General features: G+C 51.1%; 1 protein-coding gene across 1 annotated transcript in view; it reads left to right on the forward strand.

Moving 5' to 3' along the window:
* Osbpl5 (oxysterol binding protein like 5) overlaps window positions 1–14,091 on the forward strand; it is a 53,713-nt gene extending 39,622 nt beyond the window's left edge. Inside the window, exons 10-22 of the mRNA XM_028771176.1 lie at window positions 152–336; window positions 698–779; window positions 1,931–2,029; window positions 2,413–2,509; window positions 3,842–3,940; window positions 7,400–7,497; window positions 7,884–7,973; window positions 8,068–8,204; window positions 8,629–8,814; window positions 9,114–9,240; window positions 10,006–10,132; window positions 10,960–11,062; window positions 12,884–14,091. Of these exons, the coding sequence (XP_028627009.1) occupies window positions 152–336; window positions 698–779; window positions 1,931–2,029; window positions 2,413–2,509; window positions 3,842–3,940; window positions 7,400–7,497; window positions 7,884–7,973; window positions 8,068–8,204; window positions 8,629–8,814; window positions 9,114–9,240; window positions 10,006–10,132; window positions 10,960–11,062; window positions 12,884–13,022 (1,569 nt within the window). The 3' untranslated portion in view covers window positions 13,023–14,091. The remainder of the gene's footprint in view (window positions 1–151; window positions 337–697; window positions 780–1,930; window positions 2,030–2,412; window positions 2,510–3,841; window positions 3,941–7,399; window positions 7,498–7,883; window positions 7,974–8,067; window positions 8,205–8,628; window positions 8,815–9,113; window positions 9,241–10,005; window positions 10,133–10,959; window positions 11,063–12,883) is intronic.
* Window positions 14,092–16,335: the final 2,244 nt, after the last annotated feature.

The following is a 16,335-nucleotide window of genomic DNA, read 5'->3' on the forward strand; positions in this document are numbered from 1 at the left end:
GTGACAACCATTCACACAGAGTGGACATGCATCCAATGGGCAAGAGTCAGATGTGCTGTCCTGGATCCTTGTCCCTCAGTTCCCTTAGGCAGCCCAGAGCAGGAGCTTCACAGCCCAGCTCATGAGGCTTGGGCCTGTCCCTCTGCCGCAGCTGGATGAGACCTCCCAGGTGGAGACAGTGTCAGAGGAAAACAAGAACCTGATGTGGGTACTGCTGCGACAGCTGCGGCCAGGCATGGACCTGTCACGCGTGGTGCTGCCTACCTTCGTGTTGGAGCCTCGATCCTTCCTCAGCAAGCTCTCTGATTACTACTACCACGGAGACCTGCTGTCCAGGTGCACCTCTGGCAGGAGGGGACCCCACACCCCTATGGACCACAGAGGCAGGGGATGGGGTGGGGCCAGGATGAGGGAACTAAAGGTGTTCTTCCTAGAGGTGAGGGCACCAAACAGCGTGGGGTGTGTAGAGCCCTCTGCCCTGGTGTGGAGTTGGCCTCAGCACTATTCTCGCTATGTGGTGAACCCACTTGCCTACTTCTGCCCTACCTGGGAGAAGAGCAGTGTGCCTAGGTCGTCTGGGATGAGGCTGCCTCTTTTAGCCAAGTAGATGGAGGTTGGAATGGTTGGAGAAAGGAGTGAGTGTGAGGAGGGTAGCCAGGGACCCCAACCTGAGTTAGAGCTCTCCACTCCGTCACAGGGCAGCAGCAGAGGACGATTCCTACTGCCGCATCAAGCTTGTGCTCCGATGGTACCTGTCTGGCTTCTACAAGAAGCCCAAGGTGAGAGGACTCTGCGGGAAGGGCAGGGTTTCAGCCAAGGAGTTTGTCAGCCCACCACTAGTAGGACCAACTCCTCCATGGCATGGGAGAAAGTTAGCCATCTCCACTAAGGTCCCAGATCCAGAGAGGTGGAGGGCAACTCTCTTCTCAAGCACAGCGCCCAATGCTGGTCACCATTAGCTCGGCATTTGCTTCGTGTTTGAGGAAACAGCCTTGGGCTGCGTGACAAGCGCCACCACACACAACAGTGTCAGAAAAGGAGCATTTGACCCTAAGTTACAAGGCACCTATGGGATTTGTCGAGGAACCCCTTTTGAGAACTCCAAACTCCAAACTCTGCTGGTAACATAGCTGCCCTAGTTATGGAGTGGCCTGTAGAGTCACCTGGAACTGGTTTTCCATAGTCCATAAACTTGACAACCAAGATTCTGGCCAGACATGGTGGTGCACACCTGTAATCCCAGCAACAGGCAAGAACAAACAGGAAGATTTCCTGAGTTTCAAGGCTAGCCTGGGCTACATAAGTGAGACCCATCTTAAAAGGAGAGGGGAGATTGGGAAGAGTTGAGTCAGTAGTAAAATGCTTGCCATGCAAGGATGAAGACCTGAATTTTATTACAAAAACTCACAGGGGCTGAGTGTGGCAGTAGATGTTTGTTGGGGACAACTCACACATATAGTGCTAGCACTCAGGAGGCAGAGGCAAGAAAGGTAACAGTGAGTTTGATTCCAGATCTGTGTCTCATTGCATACATGTGTGCCTGAGGCCCAGACAGAAGAAACTAACCCAGAGTCATACAGTAAACTAAGGTAGACCAAGGTCTCCTGGGAGCCTGGCTTCTCCCAAGCTTAGCTTTGACCCAGTTATGTATGTCCTGTGCCCCAGTCCAAGGACAGTCAGATCTAGCTGGGGTCTTGAGGCCCCTCCAAGCTGAATAGAAGATAGGACTTCCTGAGGCAGCACACACACACACACACACACACACACACACACACACACACACAACTGTAAGTTACCAGCAAAACGTAGTCTTCCCAAAGGAGAATAAGGGTGCCAAAACCTCTTCTAGAGGCAGGAACGACCCCATCTGGGTCTCTAGAAGCGACTTTCTCCTCTTGGTTCCTCCAGTGTGTCTTTGTGTTCCTCACAGGGCATCAAGAAACCCTATAATCCCATTCTGGGGGAGACTTTTCGCTGCCGCTGGCTGCACCCTCAGACCAACAGTCACACCTTCTACATAGCAGAACAGGCAAGACCCCACCGCCCAGCTTGCCTTCCAGCTCAGTATGTGCAGTGGGTGCTGGGCAGAGGCTTGTGGGACTGAGAATGGGGTTTTCAGTGGCCTGTACTCTGCCACAGGACAGACTTCACACCTGGTCACCATCCATGGTGATTCTCCCAGAAGGGCGGGCATGATGGTATGACAGAGGATCACCTGGAGGAGGGCAAGCAGCCTGAGCTCCCTGTGTGGGGCACCCTTAGATGACTCAGAAACTTGAACGGGTTCCCAGACACTGGGATCCAGGCCCTGCCCTGGTACTTGTAGGAATGTGCCCCTCACCTCCCATTTGCCCATAGGACCCAGATGTTCTTTCTAGGATTATCATGTCTGAGCCATCTCTCTTCACACAGGTATCTCACCATCCTCCTGTGTCTGCCTTCTATGTCAGCAACAGGAAAGATGGCTTCTGCATGAGTGGCAGCATCACAGCAAAGTCTAAGTTCTATGGTGAGGAGGCTCCTGGAGATGGGGCAGGATGGGGTGGTGGTGCTGGGCCTTGTGGAAGTTGCGGGGAGGACTTTACTCAGAAGCAGTGACCCCAGAACCCCACTGTTGGGACCATGTGGGTTGTCCTAACTCAGTTGAAAGCAGACACCTGTAGGGAAACCTGAAAACAAAGAAGAAGCTTGCAGGGAAGCTTACTTGTTCCTACTGAGCTACCCGATTCCATAGCCATCAGCCACATGTGGCTGTTTGTACTGATTAAAGGGGGTTTGGACTGTAGATCAGTGGGAAGGGCACACCCAGAGTGCAGAGGCTGTGCATTCCGTCCCTAGTGCTGCAAATGGATGGTGGTGGATACATGACAGACAGACAGACAGAAGGTAGGTAGAAGGATAAAGTAGTAGATGAAAAAGTCAGAAAGTCTGTAGGTAGAAGGTAGGTAGATAGGTAGATAATAGACAGACAGACAGATACATAAGTTGGTAGAAAACAGAGAGATGGGTAATAGGTAGGTAGATAATAGATAATAGGGAGATGGACAGAAAGACAGACAAGTAATAGGCAGATAGGAGGTAGGTGGATAAACGGAGGTGGAAGGAAGAGGATAGATAGATAGATAGATAGATAGATAGATAGATAGATAGATGGGATAGACAGACAGACATGGGTGGGTAAAAGGCAGGAGATGGGTTATAGGTACATAGATAGAAGGTAGGTAGCTATACAGAAGTGAAATCAGAGTATGAACACAGTGTCCCATTGCATGGTTTCCATCAAGTCTTTTGGAAGCCACACCTGGCTGGTGGCAGGCACTTGAGTGTCCCAAGAAAGGTGGAGCAGCCACATTCTGCCCTATGCTGCTCTAAATGTGAAGTGGCAGTGCCCAGGAACCTCACTGACACCTTTCCCCAGCCGACCTCTGTTTACCCTCATCACTAGAGTGCAGGTGTGTGCTCAGGGCCTCTGTGTGCCCAGCAGCAGCAGAAGGTGCATGTGGCATCTGCACCCAGGTTCCATTCATCTTTACCACCTATACTCTGGCCTTAGACTGGCTCTAAAAGGTTCATAGTCTTCTCCCTGAAACTTCATGGCGGGGTGAGATAGACCACTAACTTGCTGTAAGTTAGATGACTTCTCAGGATGTATAATGGGTGCAAACTAGACAGAGTTTTTATGATACCAAAGGCCCAGAGGTTGTATGTCTCTTCTTCAGTGCCCTCGCTGAAGATGCTTGGAACACTGGGATATGTTGTAAGGACATTTAGACCTTGGGGTGCCGCAGCAGCCTGATGCTAAGGGTCTGTGCCCTAAATAGCCCCTTCTCTGTCCTTGCAGGGAACTCACTATCAGCACTTCTGGATGGCAAGGCTAAGCTCACCTTCCTGAACCGCAAGGAGGAGTACACCCTCACCATGCCCTATGCCCACTGCCGAGGTGAGCAGCTGTACCACTCTCTGTGCCCCACCTACTGCCCAGGCTAGCCCTCAGTCATGTCACAGGGGGCTGTATTAGTCACTTTTCTGGTTACTGTAATGTGTTGAAAACAACTAAAGAAGGAAGAAATGAGTTTATTTTGGATCACAGTTTGAGGGTACTACCCATCATGGGGATTGTGGGGTGTAGGTGATTTCATTGGATGTATTAATCTACAGACAGGAAGCAGAGAAGTGAATGCTGATTCTTGTTTAATTTCTCCTTTTTATTCAGCCAAGGATGCCAGAGAATACCACCCATATTGAGGGTGGGTCTTCCTCTGTTAAACCTCCTTTGAAGCACTTGCATAGGTACATCCTAAGGTGTGTCTCCTAGGTGATTCCAAATTCAGGTGGAGCAGATGCTAAACACTGTCTGCTTATTTGAAGATGTCCCGACCTCGTGGGTGACATTTCAGAGCTGAGTGTGTATGTAACTCCAGGTGGATTGCTAGTTTCTCCTCTTTGATTTTGCCTCTGGCTCCTTTTATACTAGTGATCAATCTCAGCTTTTGAGGAGGCTGAGGCAGGAAGATTGAAACGTCAGGGCCTGCCTAGGCTGCAGAGTGAGTTCAAGGCCAGTTGGATAACTAAGACAATGTCTTGAAATTTAAAGATAGGAAAGGAGCTGGGGCCGTGGATCAGTGGTAGAATACTTGCCTAGTATGTATAAAGCACTGGGTACAATCGCAGTACCACACACACACACACACACAGAGAGAGAGAGAGAGAGAGAGAGAGAGAGGGAGAGAGGGAGGGAGGGAGGGAGGGAGGGAGAGCGCAAACCAGTCACAGTCACGCAGAAGTATAATGCCTGTGGACTCCTACCCAGCTCCAGCCTCCCATCTCAGGCATCTTCCATGGCAAACCCAGATTAAGGCTTAGTTTTTAGCTAAGGTCCACAGTTTCCTCTAAGGCCCACTCTGTCTATTCTATAGGTTTTAAGAATAGTGACATAGAATTACCACTGTGATGTCAAGTGGAAGAGCTTCTCTACCCTGAAAATCCCTCTGAGGGCTAAGGCCGAGGCTCAGCAGTAGAGCACTTGCTGAGCCTGCTGAAGCTAGTGTTTAACCCCTAGATCTTGAAAGAAAGAAACAAAAAAAAAACAAATAAACAAAGAGAATCTATCTTAAACCTGGTAGGACGTCTCATGCCCTTTAATCCTGGCACTTGGAAGACAGAGGCAGGCAAGTCACTTGTAAGTTCAAGACCAGAGCTAAACAATGAGACTATATCTTAAAAGATATAAATAAATAAATAAATAAATAAATAAATAAAATGTCACCTTTGATTGGGCATAGCTCTGACAACACAAAGGATGACCTGGACAAGTGCAGGTTGATTTGGGGAGCAGAGATTGGCTTATGACCCTGTCTCCACACCCTGCCTGCCAAGTTCCTGTCTTGAGTGTCTCTAAGTCTGTGGCAGAGTTGATGAGGACCTGGCCTGAGAGAGACAAGCGAATTAAAGCAGCAGAGCGGTGTGCACTCAGAGAAACAAGCACAGAAATGCCAGACTCCAGAAAAGCACGCGGCTGTGTGTGTGGCCTTACCGGGATTCCTGCCATGTGTTTTGCTGTAGTCTGGCACTCCCAACAGCTAAGCACCATCTTGCTGTGAGGCAGTTACTCTGGTAGGATCTGGAGAACTATTCCCACTACAGCTTTAAATGTGGTTGCTTTATCTTCCCTGTCTGGGAGCCTCATGCCCTGTGTATGAATTACATGTATCTCCATGGGCAATAGCAGTACCTTAAAAGATGCTCAGAAAACTTGTTCAGTGACCCACACCTTTAACGACTCTATGGGGAAGAGGCAGGTGGATCTCTGTGAGTTTGAGGCTGACCTGGTCTACAGAGTGAGTTTCAGGACAATCAAGACTATAGAGAAACTGTCTCAAGAAACAAAAAAAAAATTTTTTAAATTGTTTTTGTTGTTCAATGGAAGATTCTGGGGTCTAAGAACTAGAGAAGAGAATATGTAAGTGTCATAGTCCCATAGAAGGAAGCACTCAGAGATCTAGAGGGTAGACAAAACCCAGGAGCCAATAATGGCTGCCTGTGGCCCTAGATAAGATGTAATTTTGCTGGGAGTCTCTACCAGCTCAGCCAAGCAGGATGCTTGGGACCACACAGGAAGTATCCATTGAACCCCCCAAAGCCAGGCTGAGGTTGTTGGTCCTTAGTGCTTCCTTCCTTGGCCATGGAAGGCCTTCTGCAGGAACATCTTATGACAAGAGACAGCTTATAACAATCTCTGTGGTGTGGAAAGCTCTGGGGACAAACTGTTAGCTCTTAGGGCTAAGACCTGCCTCTTCCTCCATCTCATCTCTTCAGCCCTCTCCCTGTTTGTCTTCCTCCTGGTCCCTTCTTTACCCTCTCCTTATCCTTTTTATGTATTTGTTTGTTTTCTAAGTCAGAGTGTCATTGTGAAGCCCTGGCTGTCTTGAAACTAACTCTGTAAACCACACTGGCTTCAAACTCTCAGAGATCCACCATTCTCTGCCTCCCAAATGCTGGGATTAAAGGTATCTGCCTCTACCACCTGGCTATCTTTTTTATTTTTATTTGTCTGTGTGTTTTGTCTGCATGTATATGTATCATATGCTTGCAGGACCTACAGCAGCCAGTAGAGGGCATCATCATCAGATTCCCCTAGAACTGTTCTTAGATGGCTATGAGCCACCACGTGGGTGCTGAGACTATCTCCAGTCCTCTGGAAGAGCAGCCAGCTCTCCAGTTCAGAGGTTTAGTCCATTGTCATCATGGCAGGAAGCATGGCAGTATACAGGTAGATATGGTGTTGGAGAAATAACTGAGAGTTCTACATCTGAATCTGCAGGCAGAAAGAGTGACACAGGGCTGGCTTGGACATTTGAAACCCCAAAGCCCACCCCCAGTGACACACTTCCTCCAAAAAAGTTGCACCTATTCCAACAGGGCCACACATCCTAATCCCTGTCAATAGTACCACCCACTAATGAATAAGTGTCCAAGTATAGGAGCCTACGGGGACCGTTCCTATTCAAACTGCAATTACAGTTATTTTCAATATTATATAATATTTTACATATGACCACAAAGAGAACTGAGGAAAAATGACATACTGGGTTTTCAGATGCACCTTGTACAGTCCTGAGGGGCAGTAGAGAGCAGACACATCTATTTTCTAGTTCCAGGGCTGGTGCACAACCCAGTCACAGATGTGATTGGTCAGACCCTGGGATCAGGGCTCCTGAAGGAACTGACCCAGCAGAGGATGTGGGCATCTCCAGACCAGAGTAGAGGCTCCTTCCTGGAACACAATATGAAGGAGCAGGCAGGGTCCTGGCTCCGTCTTAACAAACCCCTCACACACCTTCCTTGCCTGCCTGGCGACACAGGCTTTCAGGGTTGAATCTCAACACCAGTTGCATTTCAGGGATCCTGTACGGCACCATGACCATGGAGCTGGGAGGTAAAGTGACCATCGAGTGTGAGAAGAACAACCTCCAAGCTGAACTGGACTTCAAGCTCAAGGTAATGTTTCCAGCTTGTGGGAGGGAGTGCACGGAGCTCAGGTGGGGATCCCCTCCTTCTGCATCAGGCCAAGTGCCCCAGACAAGTACAACTGGAGTAGAATACTTTGCATCCCCATAGAACAGACGGGGCCCAGAGAGAGAAAGCGGTTGCCCACAGGCCACACAGCACAGCCTGCAGGCCTAAGTCCCATTGTCCTATCCTAATGGTGGCAGACTCTATAGATTTGAGTTCAGACTGAGGCACTAGAGTCAGGACATCTTTCTCTAATAGCGAGCCTCATCTAAGCCATAGTCTTGAGAATGACTACCCTGTACCTCTGAGGATGCGCCTCTGGGAAGAGCTCCCCTCCTCCCCACTCACTGGGTATCCATCTGCTCTTACAGCCTTTCTTTGGGAGCAGCACCAGCATCAACCAGATTTCTGGGAAGATCATGTCAGGGGAGGAAGTCCGAGCACGCCTCACTGGACACTGGGTAAGATGTCATCCCTTAGGGAGAGCCTGGTTGGGCCCTAGGGTGGTCACCAACCCGGCCAGCAGCTCTGATGCTGCTATGCCATCTGGGGCAGGACAGAGATGTATTTATCAAGGAAGAGGGCAGTGGAGGCACCGAGCTCTTCTGGACTCCGAGTGAGGAGGTCCGCAGGCAGCGGCTGAAGCGGCACACGGTGCTGTTGGAAGAGCAGAGTGAACTGGAGTCTGAGAGGTGAGGCCCTGTACCCAGGAGCCCTGCTGATGACATATGGTGATGGCCAGGTGGAGGGTTGTCAGGGTCATGATGCTGGAAGCACATTCTAGGATGTCTGCGGCAAGGACAGCCCCCAGAATCGATCCCTCATGCCAGACCACCTGTCCTGCTGGGGACAGCTGGTGGGAGAGGGCCCCATCGTTGCCAAAAAGTAGATCCCTGCAGGTGGCAGGCAGGAGCCCAGCTTCGGAAAAATAAAACTCATACTGTAGAATCAAAACTTGGGAGACACAGGCTTCCTGCAAGATAGCCAGCCCCTTGTCGCTGAAGACAACCAAGCAGGGAAAACTCTGAGCCCCCTTCCAGTGTAGAGGGAATCAATTCCGAGCTGCCAACAAATGGAGCTGCCCTACTCTGAGCTCATTGGTCGTCTGACCTGCAGGCTCTGGCAGCATGTCACCAGGGCCATCCGTGAGGGTGACCAGCACAAAGCTACACAGGAGAAGTTTGTGCTGGAAGAGGCACAGCGGCAGCGTGCCCGCGAGCACCAGCAGAGCCTCACTTCATGGAGGCCACAGTTGTTCTTCCTGGACCCACTCACTCAGGAATGGCACTACCGATACGAGGAGTGAGTAGCTGGTGGCCTGGGGCCTGGGCGGTGGGGCAGGAGCTTGCAGACTGAGTCTACCATGCCTGTCTTGATTTGGTGAGGCCATGGAATTTTAATCTTCTTTCCCTGCCTTCAGTAGTACCTTAGGGATTAGGCATAAGGAGGGATGGTCAGATAGACCCCCTAAGCCATCCCTGTAACCCCTGAATAGTGGTTATCCCCTGGGTCACCATGAGAAGCTGGGGTCTAGGCTAGGACAGAACCATCTCCCATAAGGGTCACTGCCTCTACTGATGGACAACCTCTGGACACTCCAGCTATAGCCCCTGGGACCCGCTGAAGGACATTGCCCAATACGAGCAAGGTGGGATTCTTCACACTCTACAGAGGGAGACTATGTCTGGGCAGACAACCTTCCTGAGGAGTCCAGAGTCCAGGCACAAGGTCAGTACCCCCTAACCAAGGCTCCAGCCCAGGGTTGATCTCAACTGTAGATGTGGCCACCCCTGAGTCCCTCATACCCTCTACCTGGCCATGTGGCCCTCCTCCCTCAGTGCCCATTTCTGTGATAGCTCAAACCCTACCTAGCAGTGGGCTTTCCCTGTCATCAGGATCCTCATTACACCTTTTGCCTTTCCAGTGGGGGACCTGAGATGCAAAATACTTGGTTCATGGGCACTCTGGGCCAGCCTGTCACCTCCTGAAGTTACTTTGTCCCATTCTATAGCTGAAGAAACCCAGGCTCAGGCTAGCCCAGAGAAGAGGAGAAATAAGCCAACATCCATCCCTGCCTAGGGCCTGGGAAAAGCAGGAGGGATGTCAAAGGGTTGAGGGAGCACCAAGAAAGAGAGGGAGGAAGATGCCCTTACATAAGGTGGACCTATGAATTGCTCCACCAGGTGGGCCTAGCCACAGGCTCTGGCTTCCAGGTGTGAATGGCACTGGCCATGTGCCAACATGGAGGCAGAGCTGGCTGGCCCTCATTCCTCTAGAGGAAGTCAATGGTCTTATGTTCTTGATAGGAAACGGAATCCACTGAGACAGTGGATGCAGTTCAGGCCAGGTGGAGGTTCAAACCACTGCAAGGCCTAAGCTCTGTCCTCTGCACACTGCCCTACTATAGTGCATCCTAACATTAACGGGACACCATGTCCCCCCAAAGAGCCCACGGAGGAAGACACTAAGTATAGTAACTTCATCTGTTTACAGAGGCCTAGCTCTGACCGGCGGCTCCGCAAAGCCAGTGACCAGCCCTCTGGCCATAGCCAGGTCACTGAGAGCAGTGGCTCCACACCTGAGTCCTGCCCAGACCTCTCTGATGAGGACTTTGTTCCTGGTAAGTGGCTCCTAGAGTTTTATACATGCTGGGTAGCGAGCAGCTTGGGCCTTGACTAGCAGGGAGGCCAGGAGAGAGCTGGTCCCTGCCTGCAGCCCCTCTGCAGGATAGGAAAGGCCAGGAAGCGCCTTTCAGAGATGAGCACACAGGGGCAGGTATTCTTACAGTACATCTTTGCTCATCCTCCCCTGCCCTCTCCCTATGAGATCTGCCTTCTCAGAGGAGGCAGTCAGGCCTTATGAGGGCTGTAGCCAGGACGTGGGGAGGAGAAGAGACTACTAGGCATGTTGCTCAGTGGTAGAATGCCTGTCTAGCACATATGAAGGCCTGGGTTCAGTCTCAGCACAAGATAAACTCAGTATGGTGGTACACACCTATAACTCAGCACTCCAGAGGTCACATGAGAGATGAAGAGTTAAGTTCATCTTCTGCTACATTAAGTTCAAGGCCAACCTCACATACTTGAAACCTACTCTCAAAAAACAGCACAGGGAGGAAGTGGTCCAAGGCTAGGATATTCCTGAGAGTTGGTTGGGCACTGTCCATTGTCCAGTCTCTGACTCTGCCTCTGCCCTGGTGGGATTCTGCTCCTTTGCTCTTACTGAGCAGTCTGTCTCCCAACAATGTCCCCACACCTGCAGCGCATCATCCATGTCTTGGTGACTCATCTCTAAGGCTTACAAGCTAACCGAACCTGCATTCCTTCCTGACCTTTCACTGTCTCTCTCGCGTCTGTGTCTGGCTCCTGAGGGAGGAGCTGGGTCAGCCAGGACAACCTAGCTTACCCTGGTCTGTTTCTCCCTGCTGTCTCCATCCTGGACATTCAGGTAGTGAGAGCCCATGTCCTCGGTGCAGGCGAGAGGTACACAGGCTGAGGATGCTACAAGAGGCAGTGCTGTCCATTCAGGAAGCTCAGCAAGAACTGCACAGGTAAGAACACGGAAGGTGGAGGGAGCTGCCAGCATAGGAGAGCACAGCCCTCACGAAGGTGCCATTGAGCACAGGCAAGGAGCTTAGAAGAATGTGCAGAGCCAAGGAGCTCCTCAGGGCCGGGGGAGCCGTCCAGGTGTGTGAAAGCAGGTAGCAGCCCTCCTGGAACCTCAGGCTCCCTGTAGCTCACCAGCACCACTGCATGGAGGATCCTCAAAGCAAAGGGGGTGTCTGGAAGCCGTGCTATGTGACCTCAGTGGATTTCCTATCAGCACACGGTATCATGTGAGGGCGTCGTATGCCAACCCATTTGCTTCTCTGTAAAATGAGTCAATAGCAGACAAGAGGATCAAGGGAGGAGAGTGGAGAGGGTATAGAGACCAAGCTTTGCCATCCTCCAGACACCCCATGATTGGCATAGTTCTTGACTGAGATTGCTTTCCAAGTCTTGCCTAGAGGATTGACTGGTAGAGACATGGAGCTGGAAGGAAACGAGTCAGAACTGGAATACCCAGGAGGGTGGAGACAGGAGTGGAATGTGGCTGTGTACCTCCTGGGTCAGGTAGACTCCAGGCAGGCGGAGGTTTAGATACCTGACTGTGTTGGCTGGCTGAAGTCAGCTGCTGTAGGTTTGGATGTTGGAAAGTCTGCTGGTTAGAGGCCCTTTGTCTGTGCAGTGGCCTGAAGGGAGGAGGTGGAATAACAAGACCCTAGGGCCAGAGAGCCTGGAGTCAGTGTATGAGCCAGAGATGGTACCCTGGCCCCAGGAAAGGTGATGACTCTGCCAACCTTGCAGCAACCCCATGCCAAGTGCCAGTTTTTCCTGCTTTTCCACGTCACAGTGTCCTCTAGAGGTCTAAAAATAGCCTCATCAATTCCCAGGAGAGTGTGTGGAAAATCGACTTACAATCAGAGGCAAAGGGTGTGGGAGATGAGTCGAGCATGACATCTCAGTGGACTGTACATGTCATGTGCTTTGCCTGCAGACGGCCATCAGTGAAGCCTTGAGTCTCAACACTTGCTAGCTCTGTTTGCTTTCCCTATTGCGTTCACATAACTATATATCAGCTAATGAGAGTGGGGCCCCTAGGGTCTCTGGAGTTCTTCTAATACCACAGTGGGGAGCCCCAGACACAGAAGGCTGACTCAGGGCTAAGGAGGTGTGAAGTGGGCTGTGCCTACTGAGGGTGGAGCTCCCTGGAGGTGCTAGCCCAGGTTTCTGCACCCAGGAAACAGAGAACAGACATCAGAGCCCAGACTTGGAGGGTTTGTTCCTATGTCCCTGATCGACACATGGCCTAGGATGCCAACAAGACAGAGTGTATCACATTCTGGAAGCTGCAAGTCTAAGATGGAAGTTTCAGGCCTGGCTCTTCCCAGTGCCCTGTCCTTGGCTTGCAGACACCGTCATCCTCTGTGTGCCTCTCTCTTGATCCCCTCTTCTTAGAATCCCAGTCTAGATTAAGCCCCCCACCCCCCCATGAGCCTTTTAATGTGGCTACCTCTTCATCGATCTTATCTCAAAATAGTCCAGTGGTCAGGACTTCAACACAGGTTTTGAGGAAGTGGACACTGTTTACCATCACCCCAGGACTGGCAGGAAGGATGCTAGAGGCCTAGTCTCTAAGCCCAGATCCTCCTGTCCCACAGTTGACACACAGGAAGTGTAGCACTGGAACCCTTCTCCCTAAGGAGCTCCCACTCACACTTGTAACCATGTCCCTTCCCAGCTGGCAGACATGCCATTTGTCCCAGACTAGCCTATCAGTGGGGAGAGTGGTCATGCTGGTGTTGACACAGCATCTACCCCTTTCATTGCAGGCACCTTTCAGCCATGTTGAGCTCCACAGTGCGTGCTGGGCAGGCGCCAGCACCCAGCCTCCTGCAGAACCCCCGCTCCTGGTTCCTGCTCTGCATCTTCCTGACATGTCAGCTATTCATTAACTATATCCTCAAATAAGAGCCCTTGGGATCAGCAAGGTGACGCCTGCAGAACTCCCTCCTAGGCACCCAGCACTTTACACCGGCCTGAAGAGGCAGTGGGACCCACAGGCATGGCCACTGGGACAGAAGGGTCCTTGTACAAGAAGATGACAGGTGGGGTCTGGGACTATGAGGGTGCCGTGACTCCAGCTGTAGGACCCTCCAGGGAGCACTGGCCTCTCCTACAGAGCCCTCCACCTAGCACCGGCCTTAACGCTAAAGCCAAATGCAGTTTCTGCCTTGCAGTGTGCCCCTGGTAATCTCAAGTTGCCACTCCCAAGCCAGCCCCCACTCACCATACGGCATCAGATCTGGGGGTCAGGAGGGCCTGTGCAGGCTTTAGACAGCCGCTTGCCACAGCACAGGAGAGTGAGGTTTCCAGGAGCAGCAGGAAGGAAGACTCCAGGATTCTCCAGGGTTCTTTGGGTGGTAATGTTGACTTCTGGACAGTCTGCCCACCTTGTGCTCACACAAGCATGGACAGGCTGAAGCTACTCTGGTGAGGACACTGGGACTTTTATCCTGTTATTAAGCTGTTTCCACAGAAGCCTGTTCAGGTAGTTACTTCACCCACATCTGCCCTACAGCCAGAGGAGTCCACCTGTGCCGGAGGAGTGCCCTGGCCAACTGCAGTGTGAGCTTGTAAGCAAGAGAAGTGCCCAGGGGCTGACCCCAAAGGCCAGGGAGGCCCAAGCTTGCCACTTTCCCTGACCAATAGTCTTCCCATTCTGTTGACATTCTGACTACATATAATTGCAATATTTGAGGCAGCTGTGTGCAGTGAGCAGCCTCTGCATCCAGCCCCTGAACCTATGTGGATGACGCTCTGTGTGTGTGTGTGTGTGTGTGTGTGTGTGTGTGTGTGTATGAGCGTGTGTGTGTGTGCACCTACGTGTACTCACATTCGGAGCCTTAATACCTAGTTGGTGCCATCTCCACTGTATCTGATCCTTTCATTTTCCAAGTTTTGGATCCATTTGTCTCTCTCCTTCCCTAACCCAGGGGTATGTCTGCTCTATGCCTTGAAATAAATGGAAATACATGTATATTCTCTTTTGAGTGAATTCTTGGGAACAAGGAGGAACTTCTAAGGAAATGGAAAAGCAGTATAATAGGGCTATCTTTAGCTGGAGGTACCAAGTGAGGGGTCCAGAAGATAGGTGCAAGTCCACAGTGTCAAGTGAGAAGATAGCTCACCTGGAGCTGTTGGGAGCTGGAGTCCCATCAGCCAACCAGTGAGCAACTGTGAGTGTGGGAGGGATGTGGCCTGCAAGGGCTTTCCAGGGAGCTCCTAGAACTGGGCAAGGGAGGGAAAGGATGGGGCCCATTTCTTTAAGTAAGGGAGACACTCAGACTGGGCAGCCTGCTGTAGCTGACACAACCTTACTGAAATGCTTAAGCTTCTGTATTCTGAGATAGCTCTGAGGAATCCAGAATATCCCTTGGCATCTGACAACACACCCCATACCACCTCAAAGGGAAGCTGTAGCCCCCTTAACAACACATGGAATGTAGCCACCTACGGCCAGGGACCAACTGGATTCACCTGAAAGGGGACCTGGAAATGAAGAAAGGGACGGAAGGGTGAGAGAAGCATGAAGCCAAGATAAAGTTTTCTGATCAAGGCTCGAAGTTTAATATTCAGCTCTTGTATATATAGGGAAAGCCCCACCGAACCCATCCTTAGTCACTGCCGGAGATGGGTGGGGGGAACCCATCCTTAGTCACTGCCGGAGATGTCTCAAAGCAAGCTCAGTGGACAGTTTATTCTTCTAAGTTCCTGTAGCAGTTGTATGTGCAGTCAAGGTGGGTAACTCCACCTAGGTCCTATTATTTGGTCTATTGTGGTAAACAAGGTCTTTCAGGCCTGCTCAAGACTGGGGGTAGGGCACGATGGAAGATAACAGAGACCAGAGGGGATGAAGGTGGCCAAACAACACCCATGAGAGGGGACCCCATGGATGCCTCCCCACCTCAGGTGCCAGGAGAGGGTGAAGCAAAGATGAATCAAGTGGCTATGCACCTACCCAGCCCAGGACTCCTCTAGAGGCTCCTGTTCCTGGAGCCTCCATAAAGCAGCCAGTCACCGTGGAGCATGGATGTCTGCAAGTGGCCATTTTATACCTCAGACATCTCTGTCTCCAGTGTAGACAGGAAGCTCTGAACTCCTCACCTTCTCTCCTGCACCCTGGGCCCACACAGAACTAGGTCCTGTTCCTCACAACACCATCATACATCTGGATATTTGGAATGTCCTCCTGAATTCTCTGTCTTCCAGTTCCATGGTTCCTTGCAGACCTCCAGTACTTTCCTGCACACTAACCTAAAGGATGTGGCTATATTTCTTCTTGTTCATTGCCTTCCTCTGGCAGATGCCAAGACTTAGAGTTTGCCTGCTCTATTATTTTTTTCCACAGACCTTCATAAAATGGTTGTGGAATGTCTCTCTGAGTCTATTTTTAAAACCTAAAAAAAGACACTGCAATGAACAGGTAATTGTCTTGACTGCCAGATAAGAAATCATCTGCATCCTGGATTTGGTCCAGCAAGGGATTTGGGGAAGTATGGAGTGGTGTTGAGGGAAGCTAGTTCCCCTGACAGAGTGATAGGCACACCCAGCCCCGAGGGTTGAGTCCAGGCAGGGCACCTGGCTAAGCTTTAAAGGCCCATCTGCTTGCAGAATCTAGCTTCTTTTTACATGCCCAGGGCTTGTCTGTCCACTCTGCTGCTAATGCAGGAAGGCAACTGTGCCTATGAGGCTGGAGCTAGCAGAGAGGAAGGATCAGGGCTGGATCTCCTTGAGGACAACACTGGGAAGGAGGACCCTGTGAGGTGAGCCTGAGCCCCTGGACATCTGTAGTGGCTGCAGCAGAATGCCCAAGCATTGGTGAAAAGGAGAAAGATGTCTGGGACAGGAGGAGCTGAAGCTGAGAGCTCCTGTGGGGCTGGTCTCGAGTCAGGCTGGGCTGAGATCCAGGCAGGAGAGTTGGGGGCTTGGGAGTGGGTCAGAATACTTGTGGCTTCAAGTGTGGTAGCACATGCATTTATTCCTAACTCTTGGGTCAGGAGGCAGAGACAGGCTGAGCTTGATCTGTAGACCAGGCTGGCCTAGAACTCAAAGATTTTCTGCCTCCCGAGTGCTGGGAATAATGGTGTGTGCCACCAGCCAGCACTCCCTGGCCTGTGGTTTTGCCTTTATGTGGGTCCTGGGGATTGAACTCTGGTTTTAAGGTTTGGACAACAAGTGCCTTTATCTGCCAAGCAAGAGCAGTAACTGTTCTTGACTCTAG

Source organism: Grammomys surdaster, unplaced genomic scaffold (assembly GCF_004785775.1).
Source record: "Grammomys surdaster isolate TR1022 unplaced genomic scaffold, NIH_TR_1.0 205, whole genome shotgun sequence".
NCBI classification, from domain to species: Eukaryota; Metazoa; Chordata; class Mammalia; order Rodentia; family Muridae; genus Grammomys; species Grammomys surdaster.